Here is a 17,043-nt window from a genome sequence, read left to right on the forward strand (position 1 = left end):
ACCCGATCATTATTCTACACACAACTGTGTAGAAGGAGGGGATACAGTACTTAAATCAGCTCTTTTAAGAGGTTTAGTGTCTGTTGGCTTTTATTCTGGCCAGGCTGGAGAACATCATGTAGTTGAGGCTACAGTAGAAGTACCCCCAGTTTCAACATCTTGATTGAGCTTCCTTCCCCAGTGAGTGGATTGTGGCTGTCCCAGACCAAATCAAAGCCTGGTTATTGTTAGCAGGGAATATTAAGTGTCTTGGCTCTGAGGGTCGTCAGGAACCAAGACATTTTGACTAACCACCACCACCTCTGTTGCCCTCTTTTCTCATCCCCTTTCTTCCCCTCATTACCAATTCTTCCTGTATTTTTGTGCTTCTCTCTCTCCCTCCCTCAGGCAGAGGAGATCCTGCGTAGGGAGTTGGAGAAGAAGGAGACCCCCAGTCTGTACTGCCTGCTGGGGGATGTGCTGCGGGACCAGCAGTACTACGACCAGGCCTGGGAGCTGTCGAACCATCGCAGCGCCCGCGCCATGCGCTCCAAGGCCCTGCTGCACCTCCGGGCCAAGGACTTCCAGCAGTGTGTGGAGTGCTTCGAGAAGTCACTCCGCATCAACACCATGCAGGTAAACTAACCTCTGAAAGGGCTAGCTTTGGGTAGGATATTGAACAAAAATATTGTCATCAGGGCTAGCAGGTAGAACTCAAAGGGTAAAACTTAACTACCTGACCTGCAGGTAAGCTGCCTACAAGTGATATGACAGATTTTTTTTTTTTTTTGTATGAATAGATGAAATAATTGATTAACTTCAAAGAGTAGTAGGTTAGCACCGAGCACAGTAGAGCTGGAATGAATCTGTGCCTTTTCCCCCCATTCACCCACCCACACACACTTTCCCATTTCCCCAAGGAAGTAGTGTTGGGACAGTTGTGTCTGGGACCTGTCCTGTTGGCTCCCAGCACACAGAGGGCAGCCAACTCACCCTATACTCACCCTATAACCACTCCTCTGGATAGCAGAGTGGAGAGGGAGATGTGAGGGTGAAGAGGAGTTTCGCCCAGGGGAACAGAGGAAAGGGGAATGATTTCCTGTTTTCCTTCGCTCTTCTGTCCTTTGTCCATATTTAATTCAGCAGGTCAGCCAGCAATAGGATGTTTTAATTTAGCTTGTTCTGCTAAATGACCTTCACCCTCCATTTTTCAAGGGGCTGTTGAAGTATTGTCAAGGAGATATGATGGCTCTTGTAAACGATCGCTCCAGCAGCTACATCTTTGGATAATGACGATAACCAGAATAGAGGGGAATATTCCTCCCAGTTTGAGATGAGATGTTGTAGTGTGCTGTGGTGAGGGGAAAGACACAAGAACGTGGGGAGAGAAAGGGAAATGGAGGGGCTAAGAGGGAGAGAATCCGGGGGACTGATGCCACAGCTGATTTTTATGGACGGGGCCTGCCTGTCAGTCACAGAGCGGGGCCTCCCGCAGCCCAACCTGACAGGTGGGCTTTCCTCCGAATCAAACACAGGCACAGGAGGGCTGCAACATTAGCCAACATGGCATTTGCGTTTCTTTTTCCGCTTCCTGTCCTGTGTGGCACCTGCCAGTCAGCGTGGCAGGGATGGTTTGAAAGCAGGACTGAGAAAGTGTGGCAGGCTCAGCACATTGTTCGTTTATACCGTGGATCAAGGGGGTGCGTTAGCACTGAGATAATATAGAATTCTCACCATGAATAGATAAGACTATAAATGATATTCCACTCAACATTTCACAGTTTAGGATTCCTGAACTCACTGCTCATGTTTGACTCTGTCTTGTTTCTACAGCTTGGGGTGTGGTTCTCCCTGGGCTGTGCCTACTTTGCCCTGGAGGGCTATGAGGGTGCTGCCAAGGCCTTCCAGAGGTGTGTGGGACTGGAACCAGATGTAAGTGCATTACTACACCACCTTACAGTGTCAGGCATCATCACATATAGGAGGGCAGAGTCAATCACATGAATGCACAGTGGGACCATCACAGTACCATTCATCTCTTGTCACTCCCTCTACCCCCTCCCCTTCTCTTTTTCCATTACTCTCACAAATACACACATTCCCCCACACACAAACACACTTTGACAAACGGAAAACACTCCCTTCTCATAACCCGAGCTATAGCGCTCTTGTCCTCCAGCAGTCTTTCCAATTCAACTTAATGATCCATACGGCACCCGTGTGCCCACTGCATTGAGCGGGAATGTGCTCACGTAGCACTCAGCAGAACATATTTAGGCTCGGGGGGAGTCAGTCTTCTGCCACAGCTTCTTAACAACCCTGTGCTTACTTGTGTGTAAGCTGTGCATCTTCATTTTTCCTCCTTCAGAACGCAGAGGCGTGGAACAACCTCTCCACGGCCTACATCCGCCTGAGACAGAAGTGAGTACTGTATAGTCCCTCCATCTGGACCACTAACCTGTCAATGGTTGAACGGAGTTAGGACTCTGGAAGATGTACAATTCGGTCATAAGTATTTCAGTTGACAGGCTCAATGTTTGAATGTCTCCTTGTTTTGAATTTAGGGTCCCTCAGTCGAGAGCCTTCTCTCCACAGCTCACACACAATTGACTGGACTGAGATTAGCTTTAGGGTGAGGAATTATATTATTGAGCCAACTGGTTTTGGAGGCTCAGCGGGGCCTTGAGAAGACCCGTGTTTCTCACTCACTTGGTCACTCACCCGACCATCCATCCACCCACCACCCTTGTGCCAGCTGACACATACAGTAGGGCCACAACAAAGACAGAGGAATCAGACCTTAATGTTCTCTCTCAGCCCTGATATCCCTGAGGTTCTCCAGCCACTACCCCTACTGATCCAGGACCTGTCACTCTCACAGAGAGAGGGACTCGCACTGCCTGCCAGGAGGCATCCATTCAGCCTGACAGTATTGATTTTTGGCTGGAGAGAGGTATCAAAGAGTAGCACTGATTTACACGCCAATGAAACAGATTGATGTTACAATGCTTTTTTTCACCCCACTCCAACTCCTCTAGTCATTGGTTTGGTCACGTAACTGACCTCGATGCTTTTCAATTACTTTAAAAACTCACTAGGCAGTCGTGATGGGAAAGATAACATCTCAGCACCCTCCTGACTTGACCACAGGACCTAGGTAAACCCTCAGCTGACCATGAGGCGGGCATCAGCCAGATCTGTTAGGCTCAAGTCAATTAGTACATTCCCACCACTGCAAGATGGGCAGGTTCTCTTATATCCCCTGAAAACCACAATCTCTTCCTGGCAGAACTCTGTCTGGGAACCAGGAAGCTCCACGGTTTCTTTATGGGGAAACTTTCCCCCTCAGCCCCTGATCAAATCAGCCCTGTGCTTTCAGGCCTGAAATTAAAAAGCGGGGAGACTTCTACCTGGTTAGCGCCGCTGCTAAATCAGCTGAAGTGGCTCTGTTAAAGAGCCTGTAGCCTGTGGTGTGTGTGAGTGCAGGTGGATCAGAGAGAGAGTATCAGGGGGGTTGTCACGGTGAACTGCTAACTTATGTAGCCTGCATCTCACTGAGGTGTCAGACACAGGGGGCAGGCAGCCATGTCAGTCAGGCTTGGCTATGGTCCACCTCTGGACAGCTGCTGAGGTTACAGATACAGGCACCTCACCTGAAATAGGGACTCATTACTGAACTGTAGAAATGACCGGTAGGACCGACTCCTTATTAATCCTTAACTTATGTAACTCAAATTTGCACATTGACGGTAATGCATGTCCGTGTGCATCTCAATTTAGTATTCATCCCGTAAGACTTTGTAAGCTGCCCCTGAAGAAATGGTGAGCACCAGCCATGTAAAAATACTTTCCATGGCACCACTAATTCCAGCGCCTGTCTGTCCCACTGTCTGTCAGGACGAAGGCTTTCCGCACCCTGCAGGAGGCTCTGAAGTGTAACTACGAACACTGGCAGATCTGGGAGAACTTCATTGCCGTTTGCACCGACGTGGGAGAGTTCGCAGAGGCCATCAAGGCCTACCATCGCCTTATGGACCTGAGGGACAAATTCAAGGATGTGCAGGTAACGATAGTGCCCACAGGCACTGATCTAGGATCAATTTACCATATGCTAAAATCACAACCTTAGCCATTTAGGGGAAATGCTAAACTGACCTTAGGTTAGTGTCAAGAGGCAACTTCATCCTACTTGGTTTAGAACAGAACAGCTATTCCCTTGTTTACAAGACTATTTCTAAAATGGAAATGTGCTGTGCTACAGTAACCCAGCTAATGTTCCACCCACACTGGTTCCTGTCACAGATAAGTCCCATGTCCTAGCTTGTTCACATCTAGGAGCAGTACGTGTAAAGCAACCGAGGATTTGAATACGCCCGGCTCTATACGCCACCAGGAGCGTGCCTTTAATGGCACCATACGCCTCTCATCTGCTCGTTCCACGGCGCTGCCCCTCTAACAACCGGTCGTTAACAGCACCCACGTCTCCCGTAAGGAGCGGGAGGAGCCTGGGTAGGCTTTCTCAGCCGTGTGAGATTCAGGCTCCATATGTTCCAGGGCACAGAAGGGTCTACTCTACCCCCCCCTCTCGCCCTCTCTTAGCTCCATCACAGAGCCCAGGGCCTTCCAGAGGGTGACCCCTTGGGAATGAAGAATATATACAAGAGGTTGCAGTCTGTTTGAGAAGAGCCCTCTGCCACCGCCACCTGCTACCACCTCTTTAATACTGAAACCACTTCGGTCAGAGAGCTCGCCTAAAGGAGACCTGAACATTCTGGACCTCTATGACAACACACCACTTGACCACCAGTCTTATCATTTTGCTGCGGCTCTTATCGCGATTTCTAATGGAATGTCTGGTGTCGATATTGCAATGGGATCCACAGACCTTTGAGGACCCTACTGACGTTCTCTGAAGATGTCCCTGCAATATATCCACGCCAATAGTTATACCCTGCCTGCTAGGCTTATCAAGCACTTTCATTTGGTTTCATTTGAAAAAATCTACATGAAAAATCTGTGAATCATCGCTGGCTAATTGGAAACCCACCAACGCTTACTAAATAGAAAATTAACTGTCGACTTTGAATAAACGAGTCCAAACATAGCTACTGAGCAAAACGGCAATATACCGTTAAGTCCTCAGCCCCGGAATACATACGTTCTGTCTTCAGAGCAATTAACTTTAAAGAAGATGTTTCGGCACTGGATGTAGAAGCTCTAAATAACAGAGCTTTAGGTGTCTGGAGGTTGGGTGCTCCTGGGGATACGGACATAATCCCCAGCCCTCGCCTCGTCCCGCGCCACCACTGTAGCGCCACTTAACATGCACAGCCCTGGTTGGATCTGTTTCATTGCCTTTTCTAATTAGCTTGGCAAAGTCAGTGGGGGTTTGCTCAAAATGTGTTCTTTTCCTTTCCTTCCCTCGCTCTCTTTTTTGCTCTTCTCTCGCTCAATGGATTCATTTTTAGCTTGGCAAGATGCTAGCGCCTCATCAATTAGGATTGGAGATGTAAACGCACAAGTTGGAAAGGTCGCAACCAGCCACCCGCTGCTGTAAAATATATGTCCCCGTAATTGGGATGTGGATTCACATTCTTTAACTGTGTTTCCCAACAGTCTTCCTTCTCTCATTTTCTCCTTCTGCACTTTACTCTGTGTTGTGTGAGAAGGATTGGTCAGTTCCTTAGGCCCCATCTTATTTGGCCTTTGAGCATCAAATTAAAAGATGTTCCCTTCGCGTTTGAGTCCTTAATGTGGTCGTCTGATATAACAGACTGTCACCACTCACGCAATGTCCGTAGTTTGGGGGCACTATTTTGGTTGCTGACATTGTGAAGTCCCCATCCATTTCTTCTACCTACCCCCCCTCCCTCCTCCACCAAATGTATCCTTGATGTAGAACTGTTTCACTTAAAAGTGCTTGTATTTGAAGAGTATTTGCTATTATTTGGCATGCCTGACTCGCGTCTTTGAATTGTATTTTGAATTGTGTGACAAGGCGACAATTAACGTCATACCTACTTCATCAAATCTATTCCTGTAAGTGCTTGTTTTGTCATCAACTTAGCTTCCTTTCCCCTCCTTCACTTTTATTCCATATTGTTTGCTTCCTGAGACTGTTTTTAGTTTATACAGTACTGCATGGCTGAGGGGGAGAGAGTACTGTACTCCTTATGGGCCAGGATGCATTCCTCTTCTATGGAATGTAGAGGAGAAGCAACTACAGTGGAATTAGTGACTTATGAGGACCTCTGTCACATGCCCTCCATATTCTCCGTATCCAGTGGATCCTAGTGATGAATTGTGGGTTATGATGGACACACACACTCACATTCCTTTGAGACAGAAAATAATGATTTCCCCCCCGTAAAAAAGAAGAAAAGGTCTCCATTGAAAATGGCTGAAATCTCACTGAACTGTGCTCTCGTTACTCGGCATACACCAAACCTTTTCTACCTTTTCCATCCTGCTCTCGTTACTCGGCATACACCAAACCTTTTCTACCTTTTCCATCCTGCTCTCTCTCCGTGGGAGAATATTACTTCTCCTCTTCATTTCACACTATAACCGGATACAGCAGCAATCTGGGAGAGTGATCCGTTCAATTTCCCCTTTAACTTGAATCAAAAAGTCCCATTTAGGGATTTAATTTGTTACACATTTTCATCATCGACAGTCCGATCTGATGAATCCTGTCTGAGACCTTCTAGGCTGAAATTACCTTCAGACGCTGAGGTGCCCCAGTGGCAGAAGAGCGCTATCAATCAACATTAACACTCATTTACCCAGCACTTCCCCTCCCCTGATTTCCCACAGACTTCCTCCAGCTACTGTACCAGTATAACAGATAACTGATAGGTCAGACCAACCCCTTCTCAGAGCCAGTAGGCAGAGGGCCTCTGCTATTACCCACACAACCCCCATCTCACATACACACTGAGATTATTATTACCAAATATTTTATCCGGTATGAACACAGAGTATATCTCTTTGGACCACACACATACACCGACCGGCATCTTAACTGAGGGTCCGGAGAGGAGGTGTGTGTGTGTGTGTGTGTGTGTGTGGCGAGATACTTGCTGCACCAGTATGGTGTGCAGAATGACATTTGTTCCAGCACCTGAGAACGTTGACCTTTTCAACACAGAGGTAGGGGAGTGGTACACTTAGTGTGAAAACCAGGAGCACACTGAAGAGCATCTATAGACAAGTAGTTTGTTACCTGCAAATGGTGAGAAGGGGAACAAATTGAAATCACAACTCCCGTGGAACTGCACTTGGGGGACTGTAAAAAAGGGTGAGGTAGAAAGAGCGATATAGTGGAACAAGGAGAAGGTAGAGACGATGGCTGTTGTTTTAAGGGCTGAGACGACCGCCAGTTGGGTGGATTCATCCTCGCCTACTGTCCTACAGTAGACCACACGCATTCTGGAACAGCCCTTATAGAAGTGCTCTCGTTTCAACAGATCTCATTTAAGATCTTCTCTTACACAGAGAGTGCTACACAGAGATAACATTCTTCAAATGAATTATCAAACCATTTTACTGGATTGTACTTTTAATGGCCTTTAGTCATTCAAGAACATTGCATGATTGCTAGGCGCTTGGCTATGCCAGTATTCAGTTGGAAAGCCATCTGGAAGGTTTAGCCCCAGGTGTAGATACAGAACAGTTGTCTGTGAAGTCTGGACATAAGGTGTTTGATTGTCTGGTTTGGACCAGATTTATTATAAAGGGGGCCTTTCCTCTCCCTCATGCCTGTTGAAGTTCACACCACTTACGGCTTTCAGATCTGCTTCCGCACAGATTCTCTTCCTCCTCCACCGGCGGGGCACGCCACAGTCAACTGGAGACTAAACAATAATCTAGTCGAGCAGAGGCAGTGTGCCAGCCCGCCTGCAGCTGAACTTACAACCCATTAACTAAGAGCTGGGTCATTTGGTAACTCGGTGTCAAGACTCTCTGGGATGGAGTCTTTAAACAGCCTCTTTAGACATGCAATTTGGAAGTGATTTTCAAACACACAATCATCCTTCAAGAAATGCATTGGCTCTTCTGGTGATTCAGTCACTGTGAATGTGAAATCCCTCCCTGTAAGTGGTTGTATGGATGTGTGCAGTAGGCTAGAGGTCTCATTCACCTTTGGCTACATTTTTACTGTGAACAATCAAAAGTGGGATAAAGTAAAAAGCTTGGCTCAGGGAACACCTGGGTTTCAAGCTGTTCACTAACAGGCTTTCTGCTAGTGCCACGACTTCAAAGGGAGCTGGCTTAGCTGACTTCTGGGAAACCAGGCCCCCCCACACTCACCCTGGCACGCGCATGGTAGACATACACACCAACTCAAAGACTAGCATGGGGAGACCCACACATCTTGCAGTTTACACCCTCAGACTACCCACACACACACACACCCCTCCAATCCAGGCCACACATACCCGCACATACACACACACTCCCCACAGACTACACAAACCCAGGGGAGACATCTCCAACCCTTAGCTCACACCTTTCACCATTCATCGGTCTCTCTCTCTCCTTTCCCCTGCCTTTACTCAGCTTGCTCAGAGCGTTGGTATTCGGAGCGGTGCATGAGGGCTTCACAAATAACATTCCCCTGGACAGACAGGATAAGGCCCGGGAACGCTGCTGCACTTCCTGGCTTTTAGTGGAGCACATGGACATACCTTTTTGAGATTTGTCTCGTTGATATCATCCTCTACTGTCTCTCCCGCTTGTTGCTTATGGAACATGTCTGTGTTTTATATAGCTATGACTATGACACGCCCGTGTGTGACTGAGTGGTGTGTATTGCGTTGTAGCTTAATTATTTGTTTTCAGCGTGCTGATGATACTGTTTCATTATTCCTATGGGAAAAGCATTTAATTAATGTAAACAAAGAGGGTGAGGTCATGTTTTGAAATCCAGCATTGCTCTGCCCTCTAGGCTATTTATTCAAGCGCTTGTAATTGTACCGTGATGATCATGACTGTGCATACATTTCCATTTTTTGTTACAATAGAAAACAAGTCCCATGAATTCTTGGCAGTTTTATTCCACTCTATATTCCACTCTCAATGCCAAGCATATTGAATTTGGGGGGGGCAAATGCCACACATTCAGTTGGGTGCGAGGTGAAATTGAAACCAAGTGCGAAAAGCGTCAGTGTGAAATAGCCTCCTGCTCAGACGGCAATCACCAAACTAGAAACGGAGGATGACACAGCCACGCAACATTGAGGCAACCCAACTGGTTTATGTTGAGAGAGGACATATGCGGTGTGGCCAGGTTCACACACCAAACCAACCACCCGCTTTAAACAAGCAGTCGCTCCACTCTTTCCGACCCCCTCCCACTTCAAACCAGAAGAGCGGTCCGTTCACATTCTCCCTCTTCTGTGTTCCAGGTTCTAGAGATCCTGGTGCGAGCAGTGGTGGAGGACATGACAGATAACCATGGCGACCAGGCGTCGTCTCTGCGGGCCAAGGTCCAGGAGCTCCTGGGGCGCGTCACGTCCCGCCACAGCACTGACGCTGAGATCTGGCGTCACTACGCCCTGCTCTACGGAGACGGCCACAGCACCAGGCCTGAGGACAACGAGAAAGTAAGGTCCTCTAACGTTCCTCTAACGTCCCCGTGACATTTGACTGTGCAAACTCCACGCATGAAATATACTGTATGAGCTCGGAGGGGAGGTGAAAAGGTCATTATTGTAATGGACTTGGAGCCTGTTAATAAGCTATTTATAGGCTCATTGATAACTCATAGGCGGTGGTAACTAATGGTGAGCAAATTGCACGTGGCCACACAGTGATAGATGGCTCTGTGTATTCTTGTCATACGCAGTGGGCTGTTGATTAAACTGTTCCTTAATCATGTCCTAAGTGTGACTTGTGAGTTATGATCCTTAGTCCTGGTATGTAATTTGTCTTTCCACTGCCTCCCAAAGGCCAGTCACGCCACAGCGATGATTTCTGTTAATTTTCTATTCATTAAAAGTGTTTACTTAGTGTGTTCATTATAACGCAAATGGATTGGTGTGGCCAACAGATTGGTAAGGGTTTATGGCTTCATGGGAAGTTAAATATTTAATTCAAAATGGTATCCCACAACATTCTGTGTGTTGGGGGGGATAATTGTTTTTCATGCATTTTCTTGTGTGTGCGTATTTGTGTGTGTCAGGCTTTGCAGTTCCTGTCCAAGGCCCATCGCTGTGAGGTGCAGGTCAGCGGCTGGGAGAAAGACACTGGGACCTTCAAGGAGGTGATAAGGAGAGCCATAGATCTGGCCAACGGTGAGTGACGCACTCCCTGCCCCTACACGCACAGACCTTATCCCACATACCAACCACTGTGGCAGGTACAGTACCAGTCAAACGTTTGGACACACCTACTCTATCAAGGGTTTGTCTTTATTTTTACTATTTTCTACATTGTAGAATAATAGTGAAGACATTAAAACTATGAAATAACACATATCAAATCATGTAGTAACCAAAACAAATCAAAATATATTTTATTTTGAGTTTCTTCAAAGTAGCCACCCTTTGCCTTGATGACAGCTTATCACACTCTTGGCATTCTCTCCACTAGCTTTACCTGGAATGCTTGAAGGAGTTCCCATATATGCTGAGAATTTGTTGGCTGCTTTTCCTTCACTCTGCGGTCCAACTCATCCCAAACCATCTCAATTGGGTTGAGGTCAGGTGATTGTGGAGGCCAGATCATCTGATGCAGCACTCCATTACTCTCCTTGGTCAAATAGCCCTTACACATCCTGGAGGTGTGTTTTGGGTCATTGTCCTGTTGAAAGAAATGATAAATAGCTCTTACACAGCCTGGCGGTGTCCTTTTAAGTAGTGGTTTATTTGCAGCAATTCGACCATGAAGGCCTGATTCACACGTTCTCCTCTGAACAGTTGATGTTGATGTGTCTGTTACCTGAACTCTGTGAGGCATTTATTTGGGCTGCAATCTGAGGCTGGTAACTCTAATGAACTTATCCTCTGCAGCAGAGGTAACTCTGCATCTTCCTTTCCTATGGCGGTCCTCATGAGAAGCCAGTTTCATCATAGCGCTTGATGGGTTTTGCGACTCCACTTGAAGAAAATGTCAGAGTTCTTGACATTTTCCGGATTGACTGACCTTCATGTCTTAAAGTAATGATGGACTGTCATTTCTCTTTGCTTATTTGAGCTGTTCTTGCCATAATATGGACTTGGTCTTTTACCAAATAATGCTATCTTCTGTATACTACCCCTACCTTGTCACAACTGATTGGCTCAAATGCATTAAGAAGGAAAGAAATTCCACAAATGAACTTTTAACAAGGCACACCTGTTAATTGAAATTCATCCAGGTGGCTACTTTGAAGAAACCTCAAATATAAAATATACTTTGATTTGTTGAACACATCTTTGGTTACTACATATATTATATTATTCTACAGTGTAGAAAATTGTAAAAATAAAAAAAAACCTGGAATGAGTAGGTGTGTTCAAACGTTTGACAGACACTGTAGATTAAAAAAATCTACCCGACACACCAGCCAAAGTATTTTTTGTGCCATAATTACACAACACACAAAAAAAGATGAGCATGCTTAGTAATGTTTCTAAAACAATAAATGTAATTCTAGTGCCAAGTAATGTGCTCGATTTAATTTGATATTCTGTGACCACAATCCCGTGTAGCTCAGTTGGTAGAGCATGGCATTTGCAAATGCCAGGGTTGTGGGTTCGATTCCCGCGGGGAACCGGTACGAAAAAAGTATGAAAATGTATGCACTCGCTACTGTAAGTTGCTCTGGATAAGAGCGTCTGCTAAATGACTAAAACATTTATATAAAAAGGTCTTCAGAGACTGCCTCTTTAAGGTTACCTTGGTAACAGGGCGAATCTTATCTTCATGTACCTGTGAGAATCTCACTAGTAGTAGAAGCCGACAATGTCTCCAAAGACAAACTCTGAGATCTCTTTTTGCTAGCAGTGGAAGAAAACTCAAACATTGAAAAGCAACCTAGCTTGTGAACAAAACAATATAAATAGCCAAGAAACACGAGGACAAAGTCTCACTTAAGTAGACTTTAGAGTAAATTAGACCAATGCCTGAGCGCATTGCTTTTATAAGCAAATCTTTCAGCACATTACTCAGTGCTCACAGCCCCCTAGACAGGCGGTGTTGTTGCGCGAGGTGGGATAGCTACAGCGTTAGGATTCCGATTTGCTTTGAGCATTACCAGATATGAAACAAAACGTCAGGAATACTTTGAAAACAGCTACTGCAGCATTTATTTTGCTATAAAATCACAACTAGCACTTGTGCCATACTTGACTATTTTTATGACATGCTCGCACTGTCACGCCTTGAGTGAACCACCCGCAACGTGGCTGGTGAATTAGACATTCTTACCCGACAATGTCAAAATCTACCCGCATTTGGCAGGTGTTAATTTTAGGCCCTGTCACACACACAAGTTCCTTCGACGCACCCGAGCCACACGTGACCGCCACTTATTGGCGGAGACACACGAACACTCATCACGCTTAATGTCACGTCTCCTACAGGCCTTTGCGTCAGGCCGCGTGGGGAGGAGACATGATGGATTGCAGACACAAGAAGAGTAAAAAAGACAAACAAGCCGCTTACCCCACTGCCCTCTGCGAGACACAATCCCGATCCAAACAATTGCTTTGCGTGTTAGTGTGGAGGGGGTTGGGGGATGGAGTGGAGATGGAGACAGCAGGCAAAGGAAGGAGAGTGTCCTATAGGAGAACTCCATTAAAGTTGTTAATCTCGAGAATCCCCAGGTTTTTCATTACAGCCGGATGCTGTGTTGAATTAAACATTAGAGGGAGTCAGGGCAACACGGTAGGAATAGCAATGTGGAAGGACGCAGCCCTGCCTTCCCCAACACATCTCTGGGGTTGATGTTGTCGCTAGGGCTCATCTTCACTCAGGTCACACACCTTTTCTCTCGCACGCGCAAACATACCTTACACCCCTTACATACACTTAATTCCTCACACACACTATTACACACACAGGCTGTGGTATGTATCCCAAAACACTCCCACATGCTGCCCCTGTCCTTCAGCCCTTCAGAAAAGTCCCAGAGAGCTGTTGATCTTAATCATTTATAAGAGAGACAGGCTTAACTACTGGATCAGAACCCACCAAGCCCTTCTACCACAGCCTCACTCGCTCAACTCTGTAACCTCTATGATGGCCCTGGACACTGCATCCACAGAGCTCGGAAGAGAGGGATGAGAAAAAAAGTAGAGTGATGAGAACGAGGAGGGTAGAGCAGAACAGGTCCTCGTCCATAAATCACGGCGTTTTGACCTTTCGTGCTGTCGCGGCTGAAGGGGACCATACAGGGAAAAGGTGTAGCGCAGATAGAGAGGAGAAGAGACCGCCGCTTGTTTTCCCTTCCTCGTGCGAGAGAGAGATAAAAAGGTGTCGTGTAAACACCGAGACAAAAGACTCTGCGATGCAGGGGAAATAGCCCATCAATATCATCACTGGTCTCAGGAACATAGCTTTGTTTAGGTATGTTTCTCAAAGCAGCACCGGATAACACCGGTTCTTCTGAGCTTTAGTCATCACTTTGTGGGGGGGTCATGAATGGGGTTTGTGTGGATGGTGTTTCATCCTGTTGAATGCCGATTCACTGTGAAGCGTTCGAGGACATTTTGATTATCTTGTCTCGGACAGTAATCACAGGAGTGATTAAACGGGCATTGGGGAAAAAGGTCTCGTCTTATTATTCATTTGCGAGCTGCCGGGCCACTCGCGGCGGGTTTGAGCGGTGAAGTGTCTTCAGCGTAATGAGATGAGGCCCACTGAAGTGTCACTGACTGCAGAAATCTCCCTGAGGGAGGTGGAGTGCCCATTAACCAGTCCCAGGAGAATTGACTCACACACACGTGCAGTATAACCCACAGTCGTGTGTCTATATGAGAACTGTTAGTCATGCATAGGTCCATGGTGCCACAGTGTCTCACCAGGGCAGGTAGCTCCATGGACCCCGACCCAGAAACTCCTCATCTCTCCTGACCCTTCCATGATGGGTGGTTGTCTCCTTCCAGCAGTCACTCATTTTAATAGACATAAATAAGGATCTCTGTCTTTTAATCACAAATATGCTAATAGGTATTTTCTGTCTCCATTTCTCACATTTCTGGGTTCCCAGTGACCCTCAGCTGTAGTAAAAAGAAGAGTAACCCCCAGGAGGCATTGCAGATGTTGTCCTCCACTCGTCTCAGCCTGAGAAGCCTGGCCACCAAAGCCAAGGTACAGTACAGTACACTTGGTCTTCATGCCAGCACCCCACCACATCATACAGATGTATCGGACTGCTCACATCAAGTCATTACTGAGCTACTTCACCGACCTCACGTTTCATGCTATAACGTTTAACCAAACGACATAATTTAATTTCTTTACACCGATTTTCCTCAGCAACTGCACACAGATGTTGCTTCTGGGGAGATCCATGGCGACCTGAGTGATGCAGTCAAAGAGCTGGAGCAGCTTATCACGGAGCTGCAGGACCAGAGTGGCCAGCTGCGCAGCGAATCAGCATGAATGCCTCTCTATCGACACACCTCTAAGGACCTCTTACAGCAAACTTGTCCCAGAGCAGACATGGCTGCTAGGGACACTGTCAGGTGACCTGCACCCCTCACCTGGTCCTTACCAAGAGTACTTTACACGCTTTTACAGGGAAGAAGAGATGCGACTAACTGTAAAGGACTGCCAAAGGAATGACTCCAAACGTGATACACTCGTATGTACTAAGTGTAATTTGGTATAATTCCCCCCTTGAGGCGTGTGCTGTTTGTGGTATAGAGCATGGTTAAGGAATGTTAGCTCAACCCCGCAGGTCATCAAAAAGACACCTTCTCTGCGGAATCTATAGAAATCAGGAAATGTATACATTCAGAAATTGTCCAAAGATGAAGCCTTATGATCATAGATTCACGCTTGCCTTGTTAGAATGTATTAGTCATAACCCCCCCCCCCCCCCCTCAAAGCTGGACTCCCACAGGCGCAGTGAGAGCTCTGCAGATGAGAAATGTAAGATTGTGAAGCAGGACAGGAAAGTGTGGAACGTTCATCACCAGGGAAGCAGTGGGCCATGAAAGTATCACCTCGCCTCATTCACACAGGACAGACACCATGGAGGCAGCCCCCGCACAGTACAGCTATCTCATCATCATGCCTCTGGCACCAGGGGCTACAGACAGATCCTACCATCTTCTCCTCATGGATTTTCTCTCCCAAATAAAAATGACCTTGACATTGCCTTTGTTTTATCATACTTGTTTTATTGCTATCGTAGAAATCTTTTTCTTTGCCTGTGCCTCTTTGTCATGGACTGTGTCTCTGCCTTGCATTGGAGGAAAGGCCCACAGTGTAGATGACTTAGGGAGAAAATTACTTTTATACGAGTAGATATGGACATGTCATAGACTGAGTATACCAAATATAAGGAACACCTTCCTAATATTGAGTTGTACTTCCACCTTTTGCCCTCAGAACAGCCTCAATTTGTCTGGGCATGGACTCTACAAGGTGTTGAAAGCATTCCACATGGATGCTGGCCCATGTTGACTCCAATGCTTCCCACAGATTTCCTTTAGGTGGTGGCCCATTCTTGATACACACAAGACATTCTTTAGTGTGAAAAACCCAGCAGCGTTACAATTCTTGATACAAACCAGTGCGCCTGGCACCTACTACCATACATCGTTCCAATGCACTTACATTTTTTTGTCTTACCCATTTACCCTCTGAATGGCACAAATACACAATCCATGTCTCAGTTGTTTCAAGGCTTAAAATTCCTTCTTTAACCTGTCTCCTCCCCTTCATCTACACTGATTTGAAATGGATTTATCAAGTGACGTCAATAAGGGATCATAGCTTTCACCTGGTCAGGCTATGTCATGGGAAGAGCAGGTGTACTTAATGTTTTGTATACTCCGTGTATGTCATAGCTGTAGGTCTCTTTCATGAAATTTGATTTGATGTTATTGACTCCCTGTCAAGGTAAAGGTCGTATGTTATAAAAATGGTACATTATTTTTTTCAATCTGGTTGACAATTGATGGATTGGGAAGGAAGTGTGCATCACCCATAAGAATAATGTATCAATACATTCCATATATTCAACAGGTCTTGATTACACAATTTGTTTGCATATCAAACCACTCCATCATAACCAGGTTTCTGTCCCAAAATGTCAGTCATTTAATACAAATGTGAAATAATGGTCATTACGAGTGTTGTCATTATTTACTATCATATATTCAGCAGACACAGGGAGAATACAGTCATATCTGCCTGCTAATTGTAATATAACTCTCCCAAATGGTCAAACATAACACTGATTTGCTGCCATGACGTCATACATTTGGAGAGGCCTCCCTCTGAAGCAGGGAAACAGATGATGCTTGTTCAGCCACCTGTTTCTTCTCAACATCCCTGCTGTTTCTTAGTGACAACTTGACAACAACCTCATAAAGTACCAACTGCAGCTGAAATACGATGGTAAGGTCATTGCCTACGAGCAACACCAAAATGACATCACGTTTCATGATATTCATTGTGGTATGAATGAATAAGGAGTCATCAGGATGGACAGTTTTTGGTCAGGACGTCCATGTGCAAGGACTCTTACAAAATAAGATTTATCAGAACCTTTATCAGAAGAGTAACATTCTGTATAGAAATGTGACCTGAAAGCTCACTGACTGAACGATTTTACATACAACTTGTGCATTGTCTATTTTGATACCTTCCCACAGACTTGCTAGGACTTAAATGTTTTCCAGAAGCAACTTGAGACTTCATTTCAGACTGTGTTTGCTGGGCACATGTACAGTTATGGCACATGAGACTTACCTAGATTTAATCAGTGACTGGAGGATTGCATTTCTGCCCAGCTACACTACATGACCAAAAGTATGTGGACACCTGCTCGTCGAACATCTCATTCCAAAATCATGGGCATTAATATGGAGTTGGTCCTTCTGCTGCTATAATAGCCTCCAC

General features: G+C 46.0%; 1 protein-coding gene across 2 annotated transcripts in view; it reads left to right on the forward strand.

Moving 5' to 3' along the window:
• The window catches only part of ttc27 (tetratricopeptide repeat domain 27), a 136,709-nt gene extending 121,418 nt beyond the window's left edge, over positions 1 to 15,291 (forward strand). For both annotated transcript variants that reach the window (XM_014154511.3, XM_014154512.3), the window contains exons 13-20: positions 388 to 615; positions 1,813 to 1,911; positions 2,348 to 2,400; positions 3,877 to 4,042; positions 9,390 to 9,587; positions 10,166 to 10,277; positions 14,177 to 14,277; positions 14,446 to 15,291. In XM_014154511.3, coding sequence (XP_014009986.2) covers positions 388 to 615; positions 1,813 to 1,911; positions 2,348 to 2,400; positions 3,877 to 4,042; positions 9,390 to 9,587; positions 10,166 to 10,277; positions 14,177 to 14,277; positions 14,446 to 14,571 — 1,083 coding nt within the window. In that variant the 3' untranslated portion in view covers positions 14,572 to 15,291. The remainder of the gene's footprint in view (positions 1 to 387; positions 616 to 1,812; positions 1,912 to 2,347; positions 2,401 to 3,876; positions 4,043 to 9,389; positions 9,588 to 10,165; positions 10,278 to 14,176; positions 14,278 to 14,445) is intronic.
• Positions 15,292 to 17,043: the final 1,752 nt, after the last annotated feature.

The sequence above is a fragment of the Salmo salar genome, chromosome 18 (assembly GCF_965601325.2).
Source record: "Salmo salar chromosome 18, fSalSal1, whole genome shotgun sequence".
Lineage (NCBI taxonomy): Eukaryota > Metazoa > Chordata > Actinopteri > Salmoniformes > Salmonidae > Salmo > Salmo salar.